The 25,000-nt window shown below is 39.4% G+C and overlaps 4 protein-coding genes across 5 annotated transcripts in view; 2 read left to right on the top strand and 2 right to left on the bottom strand.

Moving 5' to 3' along the window:
• The first annotated feature begins 2,764 nt into the window (after positions 1–2,764).
• LOC125971760 (homeobox protein otx5) lies at positions 2,765–7,977 on the top strand. Its single transcript, XM_049724681.2, has 3 exons — positions 2,765–3,476; positions 4,222–4,373; positions 5,601–7,977. Exons 1-3 carry the CDS (start codon positions 3,377–3,379, stop codon positions 6,237–6,239), a joined length of 891 nt encoding a protein of 296 aa, XP_049580638.1. The 5' UTR covers positions 2,765–3,376; the 3' UTR covers positions 6,240–7,977.
• Positions 7,978–14,250: 6,273 nt separating this feature from the next.
• Positions 14,251–17,309, bottom strand: LOC125971813 (histone H3.3A). 2 transcript variants are annotated; one of them, XM_049724822.2, is made up of 5 exons: positions 17,084–17,309; positions 16,611–16,668; positions 15,979–16,122; positions 15,534–15,687; positions 14,251–15,445 (listed from the first exon to the last, which is right to left on the bottom strand). In XM_049724822.2, exons 3-5 carry the CDS (start codon positions 16,104–16,106, stop codon positions 15,317–15,319), a joined length of 411 nt encoding a protein of 136 aa, XP_049580779.1. In that variant the 5' UTR covers positions 16,107–16,122; positions 16,611–16,668; positions 17,084–17,309; the 3' UTR covers positions 14,251–15,316. The 2 variants fall into 2 exon arrangements, with proteins under 2 accessions (XP_049580779.1, XP_049580778.1); XM_049724821.2 differs by lacking the exon at positions 16,611–16,668 and having other exon boundaries at positions 17,084–17,301.
• A 403-nt stretch (positions 17,310–17,712) lies between these two features.
• On the bottom strand, positions 17,713–20,093 carry LOC125971812 (histone H3.3A). Its single transcript, XM_049724819.1, has 4 exons — positions 19,933–20,093; positions 18,912–19,057; positions 18,600–18,753; positions 17,713–18,510 (listed from the first exon to the last, which is right to left on the bottom strand). The coding sequence occupies exons 2-4, from the start codon at positions 19,037–19,039 to the stop codon at positions 18,382–18,384; spliced, it is 411 nt and encodes a 136-aa protein (XP_049580776.1). The 5' UTR covers positions 19,040–19,057; positions 19,933–20,093; the 3' UTR covers positions 17,713–18,381.
• A 144-nt stretch (positions 20,094–20,237) lies between these two features.
• Positions 20,238–25,000, top strand: part of nop53 (NOP53 ribosome biogenesis factor) — a 5,545-nt gene continuing 782 nt past the window's right edge. Inside the window, exons 1-10 of the mRNA XM_049724818.2 lie at positions 20,238–20,814; positions 21,011–21,090; positions 21,218–21,320; positions 21,630–21,832; positions 22,216–22,271; positions 22,352–22,447; positions 23,085–23,186; positions 23,268–23,432; positions 23,602–23,777; positions 24,694–24,760. Of these exons, the coding sequence (XP_049580775.1) occupies positions 20,612–20,814; positions 21,011–21,090; positions 21,218–21,320; positions 21,630–21,832; positions 22,216–22,271; positions 22,352–22,447; positions 23,085–23,186; positions 23,268–23,432; positions 23,602–23,777; positions 24,694–24,760 (1,251 nt within the window). The 5' untranslated portion in view covers positions 20,238–20,611. The remainder of the gene's footprint in view (positions 20,815–21,010; positions 21,091–21,217; positions 21,321–21,629; positions 21,833–22,215; positions 22,272–22,351; positions 22,448–23,084; positions 23,187–23,267; positions 23,433–23,601; positions 23,778–24,693; positions 24,761–25,000) is intronic.

The following is a 25,000-nucleotide window of genomic DNA, read 5'->3' as shown; positions in this document are numbered from 1 at the left end:
GCGTGAGCCTGATTTGGTCTTTTTAGGATTGTGATGCTATTTGATTTCACTGACTCAAATGAAATCCTTGTAAATGAAGACATAAACTTCCATAACACATTAAATTCTGTCATCAGGTAAAAAGGCAAATAAATTTATTGTAAGAAATGTTTTCTTCTGGTTCAATTTTAAAACTTATTTTTGTTTGTTATTGAACTTGAAATCTCTCTCTCGCTTTCTCTCTCTCTTCAATTTACTGAGAAAGACCCATCTGTTAATGGAATTGCATGAGAGAAATAGTAGAACATATGGGCAAATGTTCGACAAACAAAGTGGAAGGGACGATAAGGTCAACCGGGGAATAAAAGAGTTTGGAGAAAATGAAAAATAAATGAAAATACAATGGCCTACATGGTTACCTCTGGGACATGTATGCGTGCCTGTCAGAAAATGGGATGTTTATGAAAGACTGTGTGCACGCGTGTGCGTGTGTATGGGTGTGTGCGTGTGTGTGTGTGTATGTGTGTGTGTGTGTATAGATTAGATGTACTAAGCCTCTTATGTGCATGGTGGCTGTCCTTAATTTGTTTGAGCTCCGGGTCCTAGTGCGTCCAAACTACTCCCAAAGTCAGACACTGGGCAGTGTAATTTGCTACACAAACAAATTCACCCTGTCAAAATAACTTAAATTCATAAACAAGTTTAAAAGTTTTAATTTAGATAAAGTGGGAGAGCGAAAAACAATCGAACACTATGAGAGTGTTTTTATTCTAATTATTTATTTTATTTCTCTATTTCTCTATTTATCTTATCTTATTCTAATATTATTATTCTAATATTAATTTGATTTGAATGCAGGTATGAACCTTCCGAGTAATTGCTGATTCCTACTTTTGTAACAACAAGAACAACAAGAGCAACAGCAACAACAACAACAACAACAACAAAAACAACAACACCACCATCATTATATAATGAATATTATCGTTATTTTTTATCTGCGTACACATGTTGACAGAAAAACAGACAGAAAGTGAAGGCATGGAATGTTTTGGTAAAAATTGGTCGAATTTAGCTGTATACTGCAAAAGCGCGTGCACACTCCAGTTGCGCGCGCTTGGAAGCACCGGCCTCGCAGGCCGCTTTCTATTTTTATTAAATCTATTTGTTTCTTTTACGAATCGACCTGTTAGTTCATTCAACAATAACAATACAACAACGGCGGTAGCAGCAGGTAGAGTACTAAATAGCACCCACGCGCACGCGCAACCCCCCTCCCCCCCACACGCGCAGTCACGCAGTCACAGGCCTGTACGAAACACTCACCTCATTGAGTAGATGAAGACATTTCACATTTTGAACCATTGAAACACGCTGGTGAAATTCTGCCTGTGGCTCTGTGTGTGTCTTTATATCTCCGCTTTGGCTTTACAGAGCTAGATAAACCCCTTATACACTTTGGGCCGCAGCTACATTGTGCGCTTGTCTTTCATGTCTATGTGTGTGTGTGTGACTGTGGATTTTAAACTATAAGAAAGCCGATTCAATTAACAAGCAATGAGAATCGGCTTTGGACTTCGTGAAATTGTCTCGGCGCATTCGGAACCTGAGAGGACGTACAGTGACAAACCTAAAGAAGAAAAACAGTGTAAACATTGACAATACACAAAAACGAAAACATTGGAGTTGATAAAACGCCACCACTTGTGGTTTTGCAACGAATTTCACGAATAGTTCTCCCAATCGTTTCTCATTTTCTTGGTTAAGTTCCAGCTGTTTTTCACCGCATCTGCACACAATCTCTGTTTATGAAACAAATAACGGAACAAACAAATTATGTTACATGCTGGAGCCGTCGTTTGTAATTGTAATATAGTGGTAGAACCTCTACGGTGAAATGTTTCACTTAACTTTATTGCGCGAGCGCGTTGTGGTTGCGGTGACTTTATTTGCGCCCGTTAAATTACAATTATTATTATTATTATTATTATTATTATTATTATTATTGTTGTGTGTCACGGGCTGGTGGTACCCTGCATGTTGGGATTTAAAGCGGATTTAATTGCAAAACAAGCGCTCTTTTGTGCTGCCTTTAATCCGACCATAGCTCTCTTCCACACTCAGTCAGTCATTTCCATATACAGAGCAATTATGAATACATGGTCGTTAAAGTCTATACAGAACAATATATTTATCTATTTTTGATGCATAATCTTCCATCATTTTTGTCTGTGATTTCCCCATGAACCAATCCTGATTTGCAACAAAAAATGATGAAATGAAATGAAAATGAAAAACTAAATTGGTTAGTTTGTTAACCGTTTGTATCGATTGATGTGAATCAGTGGACAACATCAGCAAACGCCGTCTCAAATATATTTGAATTTGTTAAGATAGAAACAATATGCCTGTACGCCATTTACAATATGTATTAAATTGAATTAAAAAGCCATTATTAATATTTTTTCCTAAACAGTTTGTTCATTCTTAATGAGGGCAAGAGTGTGAAAATTATCATACAATTTTAGGAAGGAAAATTAAAAGTGGACGTGCGAGATATATAGTCTCCGGTATATATAAAAAATCAGCTAACATGACAAATAATTTATATGAACCACATAACATTATTGTACGGGAGAGAGAGAGGTAAGAAAGAACGAAAGCGGGAGAGAGAGAGAGAGAGAGAGAGAGAGAGAGAGAGAGAGAGAGAGAGAGAGAGAGCGAGAGAGAGAGGCAAGAGGGAGGGCTGTCTACTTAGGCAAGTTCTAATTAGCCAACCACTTCTTCTCTCGCCTCACTTTGTCCACTCTGCTTCCAAACGCATCTTCTCCAGCCAGCAGCTGAAGCGAGCAAGGGACCACCCGGACCCTACTCAATTTCTCACCATTCATTTGGAACTTCATTTTTCGGCAAAATCGAGCTGGAGACGTGCGCACTGCTGTTACGCATGACGGGGACTGCATAAAAAGACATCTTAGGGTCGTATACAATTACTCTGTAGCGTTCTGTTATAGCGTGTGGCTCGCTTTTGGGTTTGGTTTTGCACCTAAAATATTCAAACGAGTTATACGCGCACGGAGCGTAGCTGCTAATTTTGCAGGTGTCACGCAACAGGTGTATTGCAGACTCCTGCATTGTGAGCATCCCGTTAAGGGACACCGTAAAATAGACTGGAAATCGGTGGAAGAGAATCAGGAGAGAGAGAGAGAGAGAGAGAGAGAGCGAGAGAGAGAGAGAGAGAGAGAGAGAGAGAGAGAGAGAGAGAGAGAGAGAGAGAGAGAGAGAGAGAGAGAGAGAGAGAGACCCCGTGGAGACAAACGAAGACCGTGTCGTGTTGAGAGAGAAGAGGAACAAGTGAGTGAGGGAGTGAGGGAGTGTTTTAAAGCCCACAGGAGGCATGATGTCCTACATTAAGCAACCCCATTACGCCGTGAACGGGTTAACTCTGTCCGGCCCGGGCATGGATCTGCTACACACCACCGCCGTTGGATACCCCAGTGAGTATTAATTGATTATCCTTAAATGGTATCTTAAGTTTATTATTTTCCTTTGATAAAAAAAATTGAATGCGTGGAAATAGATCATAATCAGTAAGAAAAACGCGTGCGATTCTTTACTGTGATTGTGCAATCATAGAAACATGTGTCAGTGTTCACTTGACCTATCAATTTAGCAGATTATAGAGTCAAAAAACAATGCAAAAAGTGTGTGAATAGGAAGACCGTTTGTTCTCACACGGACTTAACATTCAAACAAACCGCAATCTGTTGCATAACCTATATTTGATAAGAGACTCTCTTTGTATTTGGTTTTGTGCTAATCATGCTTTGCAACATCTGTCATCTGTGATGAAGAGATGACAGAAGGCAGGTTGGTAGCCAAGGTTGGCCCTCAATGTACTTGTAAATGCAGTCTGAAAATCAATGTGATGACTTGTGCGAATGTTTTCACTTTGTTTGGTTCTGCACGCTTTATTCGTTTGAAAAAAGTCAGTAAAGCCATTAATTTAGTTGAATGTTCCACTTAGCATATTGAATATCTATGAAAAACGAATAAGAACATGAGAAAATAGCTAGAGACATGATTATTATTATTATTATTATTATTATTATTATTATTATTATTATTATTATTATTATTATTATTATTATCAAAGAGTGATGTAGTAATAATAACAATAAAAACGATTCAAATTCGAACGTTCTAATTTTCCTTTTGATTATTGTGTTGATTTCCATGCAGGTACTCCACGGAAACAACGTCGTGAGCGCACCACCTTTACGCGCGCACAGCTGGACATCCTGGAGGCTCTGTTTGCCAAAACGCGCTATCCAGACATCTTCATGAGGGAGGAGGTGGCCCTCAAGATCAATTTGCCCGAGTCCAGAGTACAGGTAAAGATGTCACATTATTAGGGACACTCATTGAACTGGCTACAGTTTATTTTATTAGTAGCTTTTTTATTTCTATTGAACCACTGGCTTCTCAACCAGGGCTCATCAACGTGGTGCCCGCACGTATCACAGGGTAGCCATTTAAGGACCATATGAGTTAAAAAAAATAAAAATAAAAAAAAGGTCAGCGATGATGAGACATAGTGATTCTCTGGGAATGTTGTACAAATGATCATTTTAAAATGTTAACTGGCAGAGAATTATACAAAAACAGTTTTCTAATTATTGTGAGAAATATGCTAATGGTCTTCACATGAATTGATAATAATAATAATAATAATAATAATAATAATAATAATAATAATAATAATAATAATAATAATAATAATAATAATATTTGAGCACATTTGTTATTTCAAAACCGTGTCCCATGCAGGTAACTTCTCACTAATCAGTAGCCAGAGGTAGCTCTCAATTTGGTGGTGGTTGGTGTCCCCAACTTGGCAAAAACTCACAAAAGAATATTAAAAAGTAGAGTAAATTGAAAAAAAAAAAATTGAAATCGATTATCACGGTACAAACCCCGGACAGACAGGTCGCATATCATATTGGAAAGCCACCTAATGTATAATTTCCACTCTATTGCATAATAAATGGGGCAGGAATCTTATAGCTCATTCCTTAATAGAGATGAAAATCACAATAACAGAACAAACAAAACACAGACAAAACTCACCTATTGTCAACCGGTGGTCCGCGGCCCTCTAGCGGTGTATGATGGTATTCCAGGTGGTCCGCGAAATTGGAAATGGAAAATAATTGTAACATTTTTAAAATTAAAATTGATTTATCATTTAGACTTGTTTTATTTTCCAGCTAATTTTGTGAATCATTTACCCATCCAAATTATGTCAAATGTAGCTGAGATTCCCAAAATAGACATACAGATGCAAATAAATAGCCAGTATAAGTCTATACTCCTTCCATGCGAAATAAAATAATATTCCACCAAAGCAGTGGTCCCCGAGTTGCTTCTTGGTTATAATAGTGGTCCCTTGGATAAAACCAGTTAAAAACCCCTAAAGTAACAGATTGTTCTGAAGAAAGGTGTACAAAACAATATTAAAAATGATATTTTTCTTTCATTTTTTTTAATTATCAAGATTTCACATGGATTTTGACACTGACATCAAAATGAAATGTTATGTGATCTTGCTTATCATCCAGGTATGGTTCAAGAACCGCCGTGCCAAGTGCCGCCAACAGCAACAGCAGAGTACAGGCCAATCCAAACCACGGCCTCCTAAAAAGAAGGCCTCCCCAATTCGGGAGGCCAACACTGAGGCCAGTGCCAACCCGGTCAACGGTCCCTACAGCCCGCCACCGCCTCCTCCGGGCACCGCCATCGCCCCTAGTTCCAGCTCTGCTAGCGCCACAGTGTCCATATGGAGTCCGGCCTCCATATCTCCACTGCCAGACCCCCTGTCCGCCTCCAGCACCCCCTGCATGCAGCGTACCAGCGCCTACCCCATGACCTACACCCAGGCCCCGGCCTACAGCCAGAGCTACGCTGGCTCCTCCTCCTACTTCACCGGCCTGGACTGTAGTTCCTATTTGTCACCCATGCACCCGCAGCTGTCGGGCACAGGAGGTGCCCTGAGCCCCATCACCGCCTCCTCCATGGGCGGGCCCCTCAGCCAGTCACCCGCCTCGCTCTCTTCCCAAGGCTACACGGCCGCTTCGCTTGGCTTCGGAGCCGTCGACTGTCTAGATTACAAGGACCAAGCTGCCTGGAAGCTCAATTTCAATGCCACAGACTGTCTGGACTACAAAGACCAGAACTCCTGGAAGTTCCAGGTCTTGTAAATAGCATCAAGCGAGAGGTCGGGAAGCGAGGGGATATGGGAAGAAATGTACAGTCAGTCAGAGTTGGGTGAATGATTAAATCACTGTTGTTTATTGTACAAGTTAAGCGAACAAACGTGGCTGGAATAATTTCTCTTTTTTCTGTTGATGATGGGCTCAATTATAAACTATTGAATATTAACAATAATGATCATAATGACTAATAATAATAATAGAAAAGAAAGTGATACTGGTCCATCCAAGTGGTGTAGATTTTTGATAATATTTGGTAAGTCAAGTCAAAATTTAAAAATAACACTAACACCACGAATTAAGCTGTCGAAGCAATCAGCTGTCATGTCAAGCACATAAAAAAAGACATGTTCAAGGAAAGTGTAGTTATAATAGAAGTATAATCTTTAAATAATTATTTTTTTATATGACAATATTTTGGGTTAAACTGACTTTTCAACATGTGATCTGTAAAAGACACATTATGTGCTGATTTATTTCATACTACCTAACCGCCTCAATGGCTAAACTGTTTTGAGCAAAATTAATGACAAATTAACACAGTGAGTTCTTTATGTTTTCCTTCAAGATGTGTCTTGTTGTATTCATTGACGTTCACTTCTCCAAATAAGACTGCTTTCCATCATTTGAAGCATTGAACCCACCAGATGAGCTTCCCCAAGCTCCCCACCTTTGAGAGGTGCAGATCAAAAGGCCATCCAAGCTGATGATTCCCCAGAAGCCTTGTTTGATATTGACCCTATTCAGCCCGCGTGTGATCCAAGTCAAGAGGATTGATCGAGTCCCCTGAAGTGACTGCAGTACAAACTTGTTGCCTTTGAGCATGCTTGGGGTGAATGGCTCATGCATTGTTAGTTTAATAGGATCAACTCTTGGGCAACAATGGCCCCATTGTGGCAATTGGCACTCAACAAAAAGCCCCCCCTCCTGCTCCTTTTCATGAGAGGTTGGCAGAATTGAAGCAGTTCTGCTAAATGACTGTATTGTTAGATTTTTTTTTTTTTTTTTTCGAGACATCTGATGAGCAAAAAGACTGCACCAGGGAATGGGGAAGAAAGTGCCAATGCACCTGCCCGCCCTTAGTACAGAGAGTTTGTTGTCTCTCAAAATGTCCATCCAACATGTAAAAAAATGTGATGGGTATCAATATATGTATTTCATGTATCTTATTTTGTATTAGACTTCAATATTGCTGTTTCTTGAAACATTTGTGGAGTTGTCAAAGTAAAAGTAAAACTTGTCGTCATTTGTTTTTGAAGTTGATATTATCAGTATAACTTACTGTGATCAACATCAATGATATTATTTCTTTAGCTGGCATGGCCATTACTTAAATACTTTTTTTTTTGTACATATTTAATCCTGGAAATGCAACCACGTCTCATATATGCACTCCAAGCATTGCATCTCTCGCGCTTAAATCTTAGTAAAATGCCAACTTTTTTCTTTTTTTTCCTTTCGATATTTTTCTGCTTTTTGTCCATCTCAGGGTTTTGTCTGATAAAAGTAGCAGTAATAGGAACAATGCTGGTAATGCTTCTTAATCTCAATTTACTCTACTTATGTCTTTTGCATCATTATATCATCTCTGCTTTATTTTTCTGATATGAATGATTGTTCTTCTTTTATATATTTCATTTGTCTCCTGTATTTGTTTGACCAGTCAGCACCAGTATCCTGCTAGATAGCTTTAATGTTTCAAAGACATTAAACAACCTTGTGTAAATTTTGGGTCTGCTGGGGCTCTTCTTACAGCATGCTGCTGCTGGTGCTGCTGCTGAAGCCTTATGAGATCATCAACAAAGACCTCCATCTCTGTGTGCTGTATCTTTAAGAACCTGAACTTTGCAACCAAAGGTGCAAGGTTTGAGTTCTGCTGTGACCAAAAAGGGTATGTACCCTTTAGAAATGCTGGAATAAAAATAGGACCGACCCAGGAAGTTGGGTTAATTTGAAGGACGGACGGGAGGATGGACGAACAGATGGATGGACGAACAGATGGATAGACCGATAGACGGACAAAGTGAGAGAGACAGAGAGAGAGCTAGATAGATAGATAGATAGATAGATAGATAGATAGATAGATAGATAGATAGATAGATAGATAGATAGATAGATAGATAGATAGATAGATAGATAGATAGATAGATAGATAGATAGATAGATAGATAGATAGATAGATAGATAGATGCTGAAGGTCCTGTAATCCCCCTGCAGCAGCATATGGACAGGGGAGTGCAGAAACACAGACACAGATACACTCTGGACTTAGAAATATGATTCATTTCTTTCCGAGCTCTAATCCTCTCGAAACAAGCTGGCGGCCAGTCTGCTCTGAAGGCACACTGTAATCATGCCACGGGCTGAAAGCGCTGACCAGCCTCTCTATCATCCCCCATGACACTCCCTCCCCCCCCATTTTCACCCTCCAGTCCAATTTCATCTTAATCGATTCCTAATCCCGATGCCGCCAAACGTACACGCGCCAAGCATGAGGCTAAGCGCTCGTCCATATACATACATGTTACACACATGGCAACAAATTCACACGTGCACAAGTCATTTAGTTGAAAAATGAAAAACATGTATAATCTTACAAAGACACATATGATAAAATTCTATTTAAATTATAGATGGACCCAAAGCTCATGCAAAAGTACGAAGGGAACATTTTGCTTTGTGGAATCGGGACACAATGTGATTTTGAAGTGCGTTGCGAAGCATAATCAAAAGCATAAGTCATGAAAGAAGATTTGTAATCGTGCAGTAATGCTGCTAAATCACACCTACAGCAGTGTAAGTCGGTTTGAATGATCTGTAGCTAGCAGCGCTAACAGGATCAGCATTACTTTATGAATGGATCAACCAGCGACTGTCACATACACTTCTGATGAGGGCTTTGCTGCAGATTACATTTTTAACACCTTGTTAATATCACTAATAGTAAAAATCAGTGTTTAGCATTTAGACTAATATGCCCTCAAACCATTTGGATTATAACACTGATTGACCTCTGTACATACATGGGCACTCACAAAGGTTATTGTATTTTGTTGCTGCATTTTGGCCCATTGTGCATCTGTATAATTTTTCTTGATTTTGTCTTTTGAGCCACAAAACCAAAGTGTAAACATGTCCTGTTTGTTTGACACCCTCTTTTATTCCCATTCACGCTCAGGCCACATTGGTTTCCTTCAGTCCGGTCATGCCATGCACCTCTCGCGGTGTGCACCTTTTGCGCCACCTCTCCTTGCAGTTTGTTATTCTTGCTGATCTAATTTAGAGAATGTCCCAAATCCTCTTAGTGTCCTGCCCTCTCAGCGCAACGCTAAGTGAATTAGACAGGATTACTGTCTACCTCTTCCTTCCTTCTTTTGCAATTTCTTGTCATCAGACTGTCACTCATCAATTCATCACTATGACCAACTTTCTCTGGACAAGTCTCATTTAACCAGCAGGATTAAGATTGCTTCAGTTTTATAATGATATTGGTCCCATAAGATGAATGCTTGTCCAGCTCGATACCTTGTGGAACAGCAAGGTCAATTTTTCTGTATTTGTAAGACATTTGGGTTTCAGATCAAAAGATGAATATGAGACTGATATTTAGAAATCCAGCATGTTTTTGATCATATTTACATCTAGATGTGTCGAATAACTCAATACAGAGCACCTTTAGTTTGAATCTACCCACTTTTCACGTGAGCAAAAGTATTGGAACATGTGACTGATGAGTGAGTCTTGTTGCTCAGGTGATTTTAGATTGATCGCCTAAATATTAGATAGTACTTTTTTGTTTTGGGTTTTACTTGTGTTTTTGCTATTTAGCAAACATTAAGACCAGAGAGCTGTTGATGGGAGTAAAGCGAATTATTTTTGGACTGCTTTCAAAGCATCGGAAATGTCCACCTGTCAAAAGTATCAAAACCTAAATATTCATAAAACAGGATAGATTTCTTTTACAGAATGTGCACTTGAAAATAAAGTACCACCTGGTTTATGTTCCTCCATGTCACTGCCAAGCCTGTTTTTTTACACCTTTTTTTTTTTACCCACTTATCAAACTTTTTTTTTCATCATATTTTGTTTCACTCACGTAGCGGGTCAGTCCTTCTCATTCTAATAAAATTTAGCTTGCAGCATAGCTGTGTTCTGAAAGGGAAACTGTTTTGTGACGAGACTATTTTGTGCCCATTGTGCCTAGGTATCAATATATTGACATATATATATGATATTGATGTACAAATTTATTTATTTTTTTCCTTTTGTACTTCCATACATTTCAGAGTTTGGACTTTTTCACTTTTACTTAAGTGAAGGTGTTTTATATTTTGTGCTAATTCCCAGAGTTTTTATTTCCTTATGGATAACTTTCATTACAAAATGAGAATACTTTTACCTCTGGTGTTAGGCCTCAGGAGCACAACTGTATTGTGTGTGCGTGTGTGACATTATTCTTAAAAAAAGAGCACTTCTACTCTTAGAACTCAGTTATGTCCAAATAGACACTTTGCTGCAGTTACAGCATCCAACATGACCTTTGCATGTGTTCATGTTCAAGCCCCCTTTTAGAGTAAACCTCTGTCCCCCCTCTCGCTTTGTCTTCCAATGCTCTTTGTCTCTAACACACACAAACGCACACAAACGCACACAAACGCACACACACACACACACACACACACACACACACACACACACACACACACACATATACACACACACACGAATGCTTTCCTCCCTCACTTTCAGTAATTCCAGCGTTGCCTCTCTCGCTTGCGTAGCTCGTCCTAATCCAGTTTTGACCTCAATCCCGTGATGTAACGGATCATGTGATAGGGAGAAAAAGTGGGAGAAATGGAATAAGGAAAGGGGAACAGGACAAAATGTGGGGGAACATGCTTTAATCCTCTGAGATCGAGCCACATCCCAATCCCACATTGTTGGGATGGGTGAGGGAGTGAGCGGATGCGTCCATTAAGTTACCACATACGGTATGATCTTGCACTCTCACAGAGACACAAACACACACACACTCGCAAACATGTCCACATGCGAGCACAGACACAATGTGAAAACAAGTCAACATGTTTGTTTCATCTCTTTGACTCAGAGGCTATTAAAGTCTGCATGGTGCCAAAACACAACAACACAACATCCATTGTGTTTGTGACTGAAGGCCACCAGCTGACAAATATTTACAGAATTTGTGGTCATGCATGCATTTGTATGGCTTTTGTTGTTAAGCCTACATATATGAGTTTACCTGGATTTAACCAGCTGCATCATTTGTCATTCTATTGATTTATTTTAAAGCTGCCATTGTTGAGTTTTGGCACAGTAATGTGATGTGACACTTGTGTGTATATATATATATATATATATATATATATATATATATATATATATATATATATATATATATATATATATATATATATATATATATATATATATATATATATATATATATATATACGTACATATTATAATATATATATCAAAAAAAATGAGATGCACTGTAAAATGTTTTGATTGTTTTACATTACTTGAACTGGCCGTTAGGGGAAGCTGTGGAGTCACATCAGCGTTGGTAACTTGGTGGAATATTTTCCAGGACTGCTGCTCATACACAGTGTTAACAATGTCATTGTGCCTCCAGTAATTTTTTATGGCCCACTAAAACAAACCAAGGGTGTTTACTTCATGTTACTTGCTAAATAAATAGATTACATTTGTAATTAAAAGCATGTTTTTTTTCACCAAATTCCATTTTTGAATTCAAGTGTCTATATTTCATTGACACTAGTTTTCATTAGTTATGATTTCAAATTCTATATAGTATTATAACACTTAAATGAAGTGCCAATTATCTATCCTAATGTGATGAGCTGGTTTTAGACTTATATCATTTTAACAGTCATAACAGCCCTTGGGGGAAACCATAACCACCATACACCTTGCATTGTAAATACATTTAAAACCTTTGACCTACTTGCTGAATTTGGTCATGCACAAAAGATCACGGTTTGATGGGTCATAATATATCGACATAATGGCATCCTACTGTAACAAAAAGTGAGATATGTTTCTGACAAATGTGCAACTCTTCATACTACTGGCATACAAAAATTCACACACAGTCACATCTGGTTTGATTCCCCACCCCACAACCTCTCAAGCTGCTCCTGCATTGTACCACTCTAAACTCTATGCCCCTCCTTCCTTGTGTACCAGTTGTGCACTAATCTGTCACCAACCTCTCAACCTGCTCACTCGTCACCACTCAACCCACCATACACATCTCTCTCTTCCTCAACAGCCGTCCCTATCTTCCCCCCACCCCCTCCCCACCACCACGACTCTCCTCCCCCCCCCACCCCCACCCGTCTACCAATCTGAGCACTGTGTTAATCTGGTGCTGCTCTGCTGGTCAGCACTTTGAGAAGCAGACAGACAGATTGGCTGTAATCCCCTGAGTGCCACAGATGGAGGGCCACCACACAGACCTTGGGGAAGGTGAACACACTGTTGTACACGTGCATACAACACACACACACACACACACACACACACACACACACACACACACACACACACACACACACACACACACACACACACACACACACACACACACACACACATGCACGCACGCACACACAAAGAATTCTCATTAGAATGAAATATGTATGCATGTCCTGGACATGATGTCCTTCATTTAGATGCGTGACTGCATTCGTTTAGTCAATTATATGATGAGGCTGATGACCAATGTCAGCACCCATTAGCCATAAACAATACAAATACTCATGCTCATGTTGTTAGTTATTTGGTGACAATGGGTAAAAAACTTTCGATCTCAGATGATAGCTTCAACATACAAATAATTTTTCTGTATCATGTAGAAACATTGTGGGCACATTTATATACTATGAGACAATAGCACAATAAAACCCCACCAATGTATCATTATTCCAAATTTATGGTGGCAGAGGGGCGCTATAGCCCCATCAGAAATCAGTGTAGTTCATCAGCGAAGCCCCGATAATATTAAAAAATGGATTTATATATAGTTTTCTCAGACCCCCTATTGGTGAAGCACCCCCTTCAGCCGTGCTGCATCCAGATAATAAATGATTGTTTTGAAGAGTTAGACCCACCGCACACAAACGCAAAAAACAATTGTCCATTCATTGTTCATCTGATGTGTGTGTGTGTGTATGTTTGTGTGTGTGCATCTGTGTGCACACAGTGATGTCCATGCAAAACAACAGGATTAAAGTCTAGTGTTTGATTAGATGTTTGTTCATCTCTGAGTATTCCATTGAAATGAGCATAGCTAAGGCACGTTTGTCTACTTCAATGTAATGAATATGGCCGAGGACATGGCTTTATCTCTTTTAATCAAGGAAGTAGAATGATTACGCGAAATAATGTTGAAGGGATATGCATCAACCCATGAAAAGGATATAATGCACACCGGAAAATTAGTTTCCACATCAAATCAATCGGTGGTGGTCCATCAGGGGCTTCAAGGCCTTCTCTGTTGGCCTAAAAATCATCTGAATGAATACCACTGATATTAATTACATTTTGTCCATGAATAAGTAAAAAAATCATTTCAAAAGGACTGTACTGTATTCCCTGATATGGACTGCTTGGTGCCTGAGTGGCCGGCAAGTAAACAAGCCAGCTCCAGGAAGCTCATTCATCTGCCAGTTGATAGGAAGCACCAGGACAAGACACGCTGCAGACTTTCTTTCCCAGCTTGTATAGAAATGTCTGAGTAGGAAGTTTGGGCTGCCTTGCTTCAACGGGATGGATGGGTAAGTCTTTTACTGACATCTAGTGGCATACTTCACAACTGCACCCAGTCCAATGGTTTGGCTCAAGTCATTGTGAAGTGTTCTTAATACCAAATTCTGTACTGAACAGAGTAGAATTTATTTGGAACATAATTATTCATATATTAATAAGAGCACATAAGGAGTACACGTAATGGGCGTGTGTAACATCCATTTATTGCCATCTTATTTGACAAATTTGGAAATTACAAACATTGCTTTATTAAAACATCACCAATGTTTCAATAAAAGAACATGAGAAACACAAAAATTAAGTTGTGGGGTAACAACTAAACAAATAAGACAGATGATCAAACTACTTGGAGGGAGGAAAAAAATTAAAAAGAAGCAGAGGGAAAACTGATAGAGAGGGGAACAAAATTATTTGAAAAAACACTACATCTCACTTTGTCTTAAAAAAAAGAAAGAAAAAAAGAATTGCCTCATAATGGAACCATATAAATCTCCCATCAAGATTTATGTTCAACAAAGAGCCAAGAATCTGAGAGTATTTGCACGAAAGACTCTTTCAAACTTTGGCTGAAACATTTCAAGGAAAGCAAAAAAGAAATAACATTTAAAAAATGTTTAGGTCCTTTTGTTTTTATAGGAAAAGAGGATTGATTATAAACCTATTTCAGATCTATTTAGGTTTGTTCACCATGTTGCAGTGAGAAGAAATCTAGTGTTATTTGAGGGAAAGAAAATACATGAAGAATACCAATAACCATCAACATTCTAAATATTGTCTCCAGATATGTTGGTAGATTGTGTAGAGGAGACCTCTGTGGTGATAAGAGCTAACACTTATGCAGACACATTGAAGGGACAGAGAACCCCACCGAGACCAATGTTGAGGTCTCTGCGCACCTGGGAGCTGAGGCTGGTGCGTGATTCAGACCAGAAGCGGATCATCTAGTTCCCTGCTGGAAAGAAGCTAGAAGAAGCCCATCCTCTGTCTAAATTAGCACTGGGTTTACTGGCAATATTCTTGTCATCATGGTTCCCCCCCCACAAGAGAGTGCCCATTCATTACCAAAGAGTTGATACATGCACATAAAAGGAGTACCATGGAAGGCTTCTGCTGAGAGCACTAAGAAAAAAACCCACTATGAACTTGATTATTAAACAGTTTCCCTACATACTACTACAAAGAGAAAGGGATGCAAAAGTGAGGATATACTGTACAAACAGACGCGTGAAAAATACAAAGACATTTATTTACGCGCGCTCCCCACGGATGCGACGTGCCAGTTGGATATCTTTTGGCATGATGGTGACACGCTTGGCATGGATGGCACACAGATTGGTGTCCTCAAACAGACCCACCAGGTAGGCCTCACTGGCTTCCTATGACAGCAGAAAAATATTGAGGCCTTTTAGTGAGATTACATCACCACATTGATAAGACACCAAAGCTAATCTGAATGACACAGACCTGCAGAGCACCAATGGCTGCACTCTGGAAACGCAGATCCGTCTTGAAGTCCTGCGCAATTTCTCTCACCAAGCGCTGGAACGGCAGCTTGCGGATCAGAAGTTCAGTGGACTTCTGGTAACGGCGGATCTCACGCAGAGCAACGGTACCGGGCCTAAAAAACATTTCCACAGCAAGAAAATCAATATTAGTTGTGATCTATTTGATAATGCATTTCACACATTTATACTGTTTACTGTAGGGCTGGGCGGTATATCGGTATTACGAGTTCTACTGATATATTGCAGATAGAGATACGTATTTGGGACAATCCCACTATACCGATATATAATGTATTTAGGTGCTGCCCAGCCCCACTTTACTATATCTCTGATGTGCCAGCAAAAATTACTCATATAAAATCTAAATATATTTTAACACATGTGAGAAGTTACAAAAAATGCACCTGTAGCGATGGGGCTTCTTCACACCTCCAGTGGAGGGAGCGCTCTTCCGGGCAGCCTTTGTGGCCAGCTGCTTACGTGGAGCTTTGCCTCCAGTGGATTTACGGGCAGTCTGCTTTGTACGGGCCATTGCTACTTAAGATTGTCTGAAGATGATGGAAACAATATAAAGACACGTTGCGTCTTGCATCAAATAGTTGGACATGATTATCATTAATTAACAACATACTATGGAAATACTAATTCACTTCCTTGTTTCTTATGTGATAAATGCACTAAATCAAGATTACACCACGTTTCATGGAGCTCCATGAAGAATTAAAATATTCAACACGACTGAGTATGATGTGGTGCTCTGCAAACAAAGCCAAACATTGGGAAATTCATATCTCTGAATTATTAACAAAACTGTGCGTTAATGTATTTTCAAAGGGAAACATTTGGTACAGCTATTGCATTGCATCAGTCTCAATAGTTTGTAAGTATTCATGTTTCGATCAGTATTTTAGGATTTCGAACTTAAAAAAAAAGTTTACGTCACAGACCCATGAGACATCAATCAAAGACGAATAGCTATACAATTGGCCTTTAGTAAACGTAAACATGAAAAATAAGCCAATCAGCGCTTTCCTACTGGTAAGCGGGCGGGCTTCACAGTTGCTTCCAGTCTTTGTGGGCCCGCCTCCCTCGCTCTGATGATGGCGGCGGTTTGATGCGCAAACGGGGTGAAGACCAAGGCAGATAGAGCAGCACGTAAACAACTCAAATTTAACAAGTTACTGGTGTTTCCGGTTATCGGGAAATACAATTATTACTTGGAAAACATTCCAAGGATTTCCGAAATATTCAAAGCACTCTTGAACGGCCCTACTAGCGGCGCAGAACCGACTTGAATCGGCGCACAATTCGAAACAGAAATTCGCCTCGTCTGAGCGGCTGTAGAAAGACTGCGACTTGACTGTCGTCGTCTCCTCCGCGGCGTGTTGTTTTAAAACACCACAAAACGAGCGTTTATTCGCCGAATAAATTAACGCGAGAATTGAGTAAGTTATACTAAAAAATCTAAAGTTAATTGGCAGCTAGAATAGCTTGTAGGAAATGACTTACGTCGAGAAAAAGTGAACCGAAGTGACGAGAAAGCTTTCGCTTGTTATTTTCTTCGTATCCACAATGAGAGGAAGCGTCCAGCGGGTAAAATGGCCGCCGCATCAATCAAGTGTTCCTAAATGCGACAGTATCGAAGTCGTTCACGTTTAATTTGGACTTGACTCAGAACTATCAAACTAGTCTCAGCATGTTTGACCACACTCGCTTATTTTTCTGTAACAACACGACGCTTTCTTATAAGTTAGTGAGCTGCTTGGTCCTATTTTTAACTTGTCAACATGTATGTGATTTCCGGTAGTAAATTGAGTGGCAGAAAAAAGTTACTTCTACTGTATTTATGGTGGCATGATATAAATGGATGTGAAAGGACTTATTGAAATAAAAATTGTAAATTTTGATTTACATAATTAAATTTTTGGAAGAACCCGTTACTACCAAACTGTATTTATTTTTAAACGTATTATGCATTTATGCCATCTATTTTTGTTCCTACCTCATCACTCACAATTTCAATCACCATTTTTACTAAATATTACAGTAGCAACGGTGGCTAAAAAAAATCACGGGCTGTCTAAACGCTCATTACTATTTTCTTGTAAATGTTAAAGATGGCATTCAATCACACACTATTCAACCACAATTAGTTTATTCATGTCTGTATGTGAATTTTGGAGTACAAATGTTTTAGCCTTCAAAATGACCAAACACACATACAAAAAAACAGTAGAAAAAAAATAGGTAATCGACCTGAGAGAGAAACCAAAACGTCATATAACCTTGCATGGACATAACAGTGTGGTGAAAACCAAGTGTCAAATCAATTTCGGTCTGCTACATATTTGCCGCGTATAAGTGTCAAACCATGCAGTCATTATAGTGCAATGACATTTTAACCAGAATAAAATATTTGGATTCTGATACAATATTAAACACCACCGTTGTAAAAATAGAACTGACTGTGTTTTATGTCTTTTAAAAAGAAAAGAAAAACAGAGGACCCATTATATCATTGTTTGCAGACTGAAAATGTCGACGCTATGTAATATGCTCATTCCAGATTACACACTACTTACTCATGGCTAATAAAAACACCATATTCATATCGATAGATAAAGTGAGGAGTGTAAAGTTTAAACCTAAATGAATATATATCTAAACAAACTCTTCTACTTGTAGCACCAACCAAGACAATCACACATTTACGATTATCACAGTCAATAATATATAGAGAACCTCAAACCAAACTACTATCTATATAGGGAGAAGGAAAGGATGGTGATGAGAAGACAGAAAAAAAATTAAGCGCGCTCCCCACGGATACGACGCGCCAGCTGGATGTCTTTGGGCATGATAGTGACGCGCTTGGCATGGATGGCACACAGGTTGGTGTCTTCAAACAGACCCACCAGGTAAGCCTCGCTTGCCTCCTAAAACGCAAGAAAAATAATGAGTCATTTTTAGTGAGATGACATCACCACATTGATAAGATACCAAAGCTAATCTGAATGACACAGACCTGCAGAGCACCAATGGCTGCACTCTGGAAACGCAGGTCTGTCTTGAAGTCCTGGGCGATTTCTCTCACCAAGCGCTGGAAGGGCAGCTTGCGGATCAGAAGCTCAGTGGACTTCTGGTAACGACGGATCTCACGCAAAGCCACGGTCCCGGGCCTGTACAAGACAGAAAAAATATTGCACTTTGTTTCCTGATGGTCCACATCAGTACATTACAGGAATCCTGATTTTGTCATCTTGTATAACAGAGCAAGATGTTGTTGAAGATTATTAAATTCTTGTCTTGCTTAATTAAAGAGGCGCATGGCTCTCACCTGTAGCGATGGGGTTTCTTCACACCTCCGGTGGAAGGGGCACTCTTTCGGGCAGCCTTGGTGGCCAGCTGCTTACGTGGAGCTTTACCTCCAGTGGACTTACGAGCGGTCTGCTTTGTACGGGCCATTGCTAATGTGGATCAAAGCTAAAAGTATACAAAGTTTGGTTTCAGTTAAAGTATGCCAAATTAAAAGTGTCATGTGAATATAGCATTGTGGTTGTGGATATAGAGGGCATGCAAAACTGGAATATTATTCTAAAAGTTGGAAAATGTGTAAAACGATATAAAAGTATGGTATTAACATTACAAACGCTTTTATTCAGATTGTTGTACGCGTTAGGACATGTTTTTCAACAAGGGCAGTTTAGAAACAGAATGCGTGATGTAATAAATGACAGCCGAGAAGTCCAATCAGGCGAGCACTTGAGAGCTGTTATGGAGGTTTCAACCAATGACATTAATATTGCAGAAACCCCGCCCATTGCGCAGCGAAAAGGGTATGTTCGCTTAGTTTAAAATGTGCTCCCTGTGTGGCACTAGCGTATATTTTCCTATTGAGAACGAGCTATTTTAGAAGAAACCCGAGTGACACCGCCCCCGTTGGCTGCCCTATGTTCATACACTAACACACCCTCACATAATGGCTGGCTGCTGCCTGAAGCACGTAAACGGGAAGGAAAATTCACTAGTGTTCACAATACTGGTGGAGAAAACGATCGAATTGCGTAAACCCCGTTGAATGAAAGTGGAATATTATTTTCGGAGACGATATTAGACATATCAAGTGTTCACTTGGTGGACATTATTTTGTCAGCTGACTATTTAGTAAAGGCGCACTTCCGAGACAAAATCGAGCAGACCACGAAAGCTTCTTCAGGTTGCTGACTCGCAGCAGGCGGATAAAGGCTCGACGGCTTTGCGTTTTATTTTGGTTTTCAATCAACGAAATATTCGTCCATCCGACATTCAGAACTGCTGGAAATGATAGATTTACGTTCGAATGAAAATATGATACGTACCTTTGAATTTTTAGTGAGAAATTGCAGCTTTCAATTGCGATTTAATTTCTTGAGTCTCTTACGCGTTGTTCTCGCTACAAAATGAAGGGAGGGAAAAAAGAAAAAGAATCGGAGCGCGTTTGGAGGCACGTTTCCCATGATGCATTTGGGACAAACATACATGCCACAACATGATTACCAACGAATACACCATGTGCACAATAAAAACATTCTCAGTTTAAGAATGATATATTTTGCTCATTCATTGAGTTAACTTTAAATATATTTTGTGTTTTAGAGCTATATTTCACATAGAAATAAAATACAGGTAAATTCGGTTTCTGTAGTCTTTGGCATATTGTTATAAAGCATTTTGTACTTTTCAATATTTTAGTTGGGTTTATTGTTATATCCTCATTTTATTATGTACATACAATCCCAAAGGAATACTTTTAATTAAATTTGTACTTGCTGGAATATGACATTTAAGAACATTTTCTATGATCATTTTATGTAACGTTTAGAAAAACAAGAAGACGTCCCCAAATAATAGTGCTGTATGTACTATCATCAACTTTATGTCAAATATGATGTGTAGTACGATATTGAGCCTTTTGGTGACGCCAAAGTGCGCTTCCACGCTGTACGTCACAAAAGCCATGAAAGAAGAAGACACGTTGAAAAAAAATTCAGTTCCAACATGGCGGCTGCCCGAAAACTGAAACACATGGTGGCTTCGCAGCCAGGCTTTTTAAGTTTGAAGTCCTCGGATCCTACAAGCGGGGTTAGCAGTCGAAGAAAGCGCGTGAGCAAGAATAAGAAAAAGAACTGGAACAAACACAGTGACATTCGAGATGTAGAAGACTTCTTAGAAGACATCAGGCATCAGGAGAGGACTACCGGGTGAGTTGTCCTTAGGTTCACTTATGAAACCACAAAAATTCAACCTCAGAAAACACGTCGAATCGTTTAATGTATCGATATGTTGTCCATGTTTGAACGCGTGTGGACACGGTTTCTCATTAACGCCATGTGTAAATATACTGTATAAGTTATTCGTTGAAGTGATGGCCTTTTGTACGTATTGTATTTGTTGCAGTGGGCTGTTGGCTGAGAAAACGGATGACAACTTGTTCTTTCTGGATGTCGGAGAACAACAACAAAAAGATGATCACAAAGGTAGTCACAGGGCATAACGCAGTATTAATTTGAGTATTACTTTACACTGTCATGCATTTGCAGTCTTTTCTAAATTGTAGTTTGATAAACGCTGAATTGAATCTTAAATGAATGTTTGTCTTAAAAGCATCAGAGCAGGTGAAGGACAAGAAGAAGAAAGGGAAGTCACAGCGTCCTCTCAGGATAGACTTGATCCTCCAGCATGACTCACTTGTCCCACCAATTAAAGAGTCAGTATACATCACTTAATGATTTTGTTGAAAATCTTCCCTAACATTAGCCCTGATATTTTTGATGATTTATAACGGTTTCTCCAGTGATGATCTCATCCTTGCGCTCCCAGTATTTCCTTTTTTGGAAATGTGAAGACAACACATAGGAACTCAGGAAACTATTGTGTGAATGGTATCTTGGGATCTGAGGAGTTGCAAAAGAACAGCTAAATACAATTTAAACCTAATGTTGCTATCAATTAGGTTTTATGTACTTGTTCCCCACACAATGAACTGCTAAATGCTCCCATCTGTATGCTTCTCCAGTGTGCTGGCCTACCAACAGCCCAATGCAAAGAAACTTCGTCATCGTCTCAAGAGGCTAGAGCATTTGGCAGCCAAAGGCGTAGTACCACGGTCACAGAGAAAGGCTCTCAACAGACAGATATCAAACACAACACCTAAAAAGGCAGTGACAGAGGCCAACAACAACCCAAACAGAGAATATTATGACATCTGGGGTCTAGAGTGTAAGTGGTGTTTTTTTTTCTTGTTTAACAATATTCTCATACATTTGCTTGCTGTCTGTTTTGTTTCTCATGTGGAACTGACCTTTGTTGCAATGCTGCACATTTCCAGTTGTGGGCTCATCTTAAAACATTTGTGCATTATTTGCAGAGGTTTCCGTAGCCACTCTTATTTTGCATATCTGTTTAGTTGTCTAATTCGTTGTAACACACTTGAAACACAACTACTTCTGTATGATGATAAGAGCCCATTAAACTCTGATGGTGATGTGTCACGGGGGGAGACTGTCATACAATCTTTTGCCACCAGCCGTAGTGCTTAGATATTTAAAAGACTCAAGTGGTAATCCTCAGGTTTTTTTTTTTTTTTTTTTTTTTTTGAACAGCCAAAAATACAGCAGATCCATGGTACCTTCAGCAGACTGGCAAGAAGCCAGTCAAGGTAAGAAAGCGTATTAAAATGTTCATCACAATATGTTGCGGATCGATTTAGTAATAATCTGTTGGTTTATATCGTGGTAGCGGCCAGAGAAGTTAAATGAGAAGCCATCCATTTTACCGGCAGTGGAGGTGATTGCACCTGGAGGTTCCTATAATCCAGACTTCTTCTCCCATCAGGTAAATTTTCCTTCTACTATATTGACTCAAAGGACCATTAATGCATACAACCTGTCAGTTTCAGGTAAAAGTGTCTGACTGTTCAGCTTGTGATTGTTTGAGTCCTTCCTCAGAAACATGAACAGTCAGGAACTTGAACATAAAATGATTAACTTTCTCACGCTCAAACTGCGGGGGCTTTCTTCCTTTCCCATCGACTTGAAACACTGAGATCTAATTCTTAGAACTCTCAAATCCTTGTTTGAAACTGATAATACAACCTCTGAGGATAATTCATGATAGTGGATTGCAGAAAATACATTCAAATGGGCTGAATTGTTGATGAATATTTCCGAGATGCGTGTCCAATGATGATCTCATCCTTGCGCTCCCAGTATTTCCTTTTTGGAAATGTGAAGACAACACACAGGAGCTCAGGAAACTATTGTGTGAATAGTATCTTGGGATCTGAGGATTTTAAAACAAGCAACAAGCTGCGTAAATTAAATATATATTTCAAGTATACATACTTGCTACTTTTTAGATGTGAATTGGAAAGAAATCGATTTATCAACATATTAAGGATGTTTACTTTTAAATATGCAGATAATGAACAGAAGACTTGCAATGTTTTTATTTGCTTCCAATTTGAATACAGGCTTTACTACAAGAAGCTCACAACGTGGAGGTTAAGAAAAAGAAGGTGAAAGACAAAATTAACAGACAGCTCACTGTCAAGAAAGCAGATAAAGCGACAGAGGTACTGAGTCCTTCCACTTTTGCCCGTCACTCTTGGGTCTCACTTTGGCAAATTCTTGATTGTAACTGTTTGGGTCTGCAGGAGACTGTGTTTCATGAGGAAGTGGAAGGCCTGGTGGAGGAAGATGAAGACGAAGAGATGCCTGCTGTCGGGGAGGAAGAAGGGGGTGGAGTAGGAGGAGGCATCGTGCTGGCAGAGAAGAAAACTGAGAAACAAAGAAAAAAAGAAAAGGCAACGAAAATGAAGGTGCTCACAAAGTTACTATGTACTAAAGAAGCTTACTGTTGAAATTTGTTGACTGTTGCGACCACAGTTTCTTCTTTTAGTGTTGCAATTCTGGAGGCAGCTGGCCATATGCACAAGTGTCCCGAAATAAGTTACCATCTTGCCTTTTGTGCAACTTTTGTTCCATCAGGAGCAACAGCGGCTGGCTGAGAAAGATCTGACCAGCAAACGACAGCAACTCTTCCAGCTTCGCTCCATCAAAGATACCATCAAACAGCAAGAAAAGAGAACCGCTGCAAGACAGAAAAAACGGAAGGCCAAGATGGAGGCCGAGAAATCTCAGCCTCGACGCCTCGGCAAACTCAAGTATGCACTTACCACGCTCATCAAATCGGTCTCATTATGTTAAAAGCTTTTCTGAGATGACATTAAACTCGCTAGTAAGACCAGTTGCATTTTGGGACTTCCATTTAGTCCCTGAATGCACTTTAAACACCATTAAAACCCACATTCTTTGCTGAATTATCTCATCAGTCTAGTGACAAAATGTCAATATCCCATCAGGGATAGATTTGATTAAAATACTGTTTACCAGATCATTTATATTTGAGACCCATTTGAAGGAGCTATTTGGCAGCATTTTTACAATTTTTTTTTTTTAGTGGTGCCTTTAAAGTTTTTAACATTCTTCCATCAAAAAGCACAAAGGCTAAAGAATAATAGTGCAATTAGCATCTACCAATCATACTGTAATTATTTTTAGTCCCCCCCTTCCTGACTTTTCCCTCTCGACTATTTTTCAAAAGTGGCCTGCAACAACTTTTTGTGACTTTTTAGATTTTTTTTGTGGCGTTATTGGAAACTTCTGGAGACTGAGAGACTCCTTCAAGAGCAGGGGAAGAACGGCTTATTTGCAGACACATTTTCAGCAGCTTCCAAACAATTTACTTAGTTATGTAATTTCACACTTTGCATAGGCAGGCACAACAGATTTCCAACTGTTTGTATACAAGCAATTAAGAAGTCTGTCTTCATCAAAATGACTCCTTTAAAATTTGGCATGCATGATGAAATTCAGAGAATCTGCTGTGATGGTTTTAATGGGAGTTCGCTTTGCTTAACATAGCTTGTTTTCTAATTTATATTAGAAATAGCTGGCTCTGCATTTTAAACTCAACTTGCCCTCTTCTGCTCACGTCTCTCCAGTTGTAAGCTTATACTATTCTTTCCCCCCTACCCCTAACTGATGTTCTGGATTTGAGCAGTTTTGTCCATTTTCCAGGTTTCAGCCTGAGGACCTTGAAATCAAATTAAGTGACGAGCTCACCAGTTCCCTCCGGCAACTCAAGGTACTGCTTCCCTCTCAAACTTTCTTCTTACCAGTGAGGATAGTATTGTCCTCAATTGAAGGGTTTTGATACATTTTCGATGTTGTTTACCATAATTTCTGACTCTTAAGTTGTTCATTTTCCCAGAGTTTGGGTGGTACTCTGACTTATACTCACTCAGGAGCAAATTGTAGGTCTTAAAATTAAAGCTTAGGCTCGCACCCAAAATCTCCGTTCCCAATTGGTGTTGACTTTCTTTCG

The sequence above is a fragment of the Syngnathus scovelli genome, chromosome 7 (assembly GCF_024217435.2).
Source record: "Syngnathus scovelli strain Florida chromosome 7, RoL_Ssco_1.2, whole genome shotgun sequence".
Taxonomy (NCBI): Eukaryota; Metazoa; Chordata; class Actinopteri; order Syngnathiformes; family Syngnathidae; genus Syngnathus; species Syngnathus scovelli.
This window is presented reverse-complemented; position numbering and strand designations above follow the sequence as displayed.

Excerpts from the sequence above, each read along its gene's own strand:
- LOC125971812 (XM_049724819.1), bottom strand. The coding sequence starts at position 19,039 with ATGGCCCGTACAAAGCAGACCGCTCGTAAGTCCACTGGAGGTAAAGCT. Across the intron at positions 18,754-18,911 it reads AAGAAACCCCATCGCTACAG|GCCCGGGACCGTGGCTTTGC; the intron begins GTGAGAGCCATG and ends TGTCTTGTACAG. Across the intron at positions 18,511-18,599 it reads CAGCCATTGGTGCTCTGCAG|GAGGCAAGCGAGGCTTACCT; the intron begins GTCTGTGTCATT and ends CTTGCGTTTTAG.
- LOC125971760 (XM_049724681.2), top strand. The coding sequence starts at position 3,377 with ATGATGTCCTACATTAAGCAACCCCATTACGCCGTGAACGGGTTAACT. Across the intron at positions 3,477-4,221 it reads CACCGCCGTTGGATACCCCA|GTACTCCACGGAAACAACGT; the intron begins GTGAGTATTAAT and ends ATTTCCATGCAG. Across the intron at positions 4,374-5,600 it reads TGCCCGAGTCCAGAGTACAG|GTATGGTTCAAGAACCGCCG; the intron begins GTAAAGATGTCA and ends CTTATCATCCAG.
- LOC125971813 (XM_049724822.2), bottom strand. The coding sequence starts at position 16,106 with ATGGCCCGTACAAAGCAGACTGCCCGTAAATCCACTGGAGGCAAAGCT. Across the intron at positions 15,688-15,978 it reads AAGAAGCCCCATCGCTACAG|GCCCGGTACCGTTGCTCTGC; the intron begins GTGCATTTTTTG and ends AATGTTTTTTAG. Across the intron at positions 15,446-15,533 it reads CAGCCATTGGTGCTCTGCAG|GAAGCCAGTGAGGCCTACCT; the intron begins GTCTGTGTCATT and ends CTGCTGTCATAG.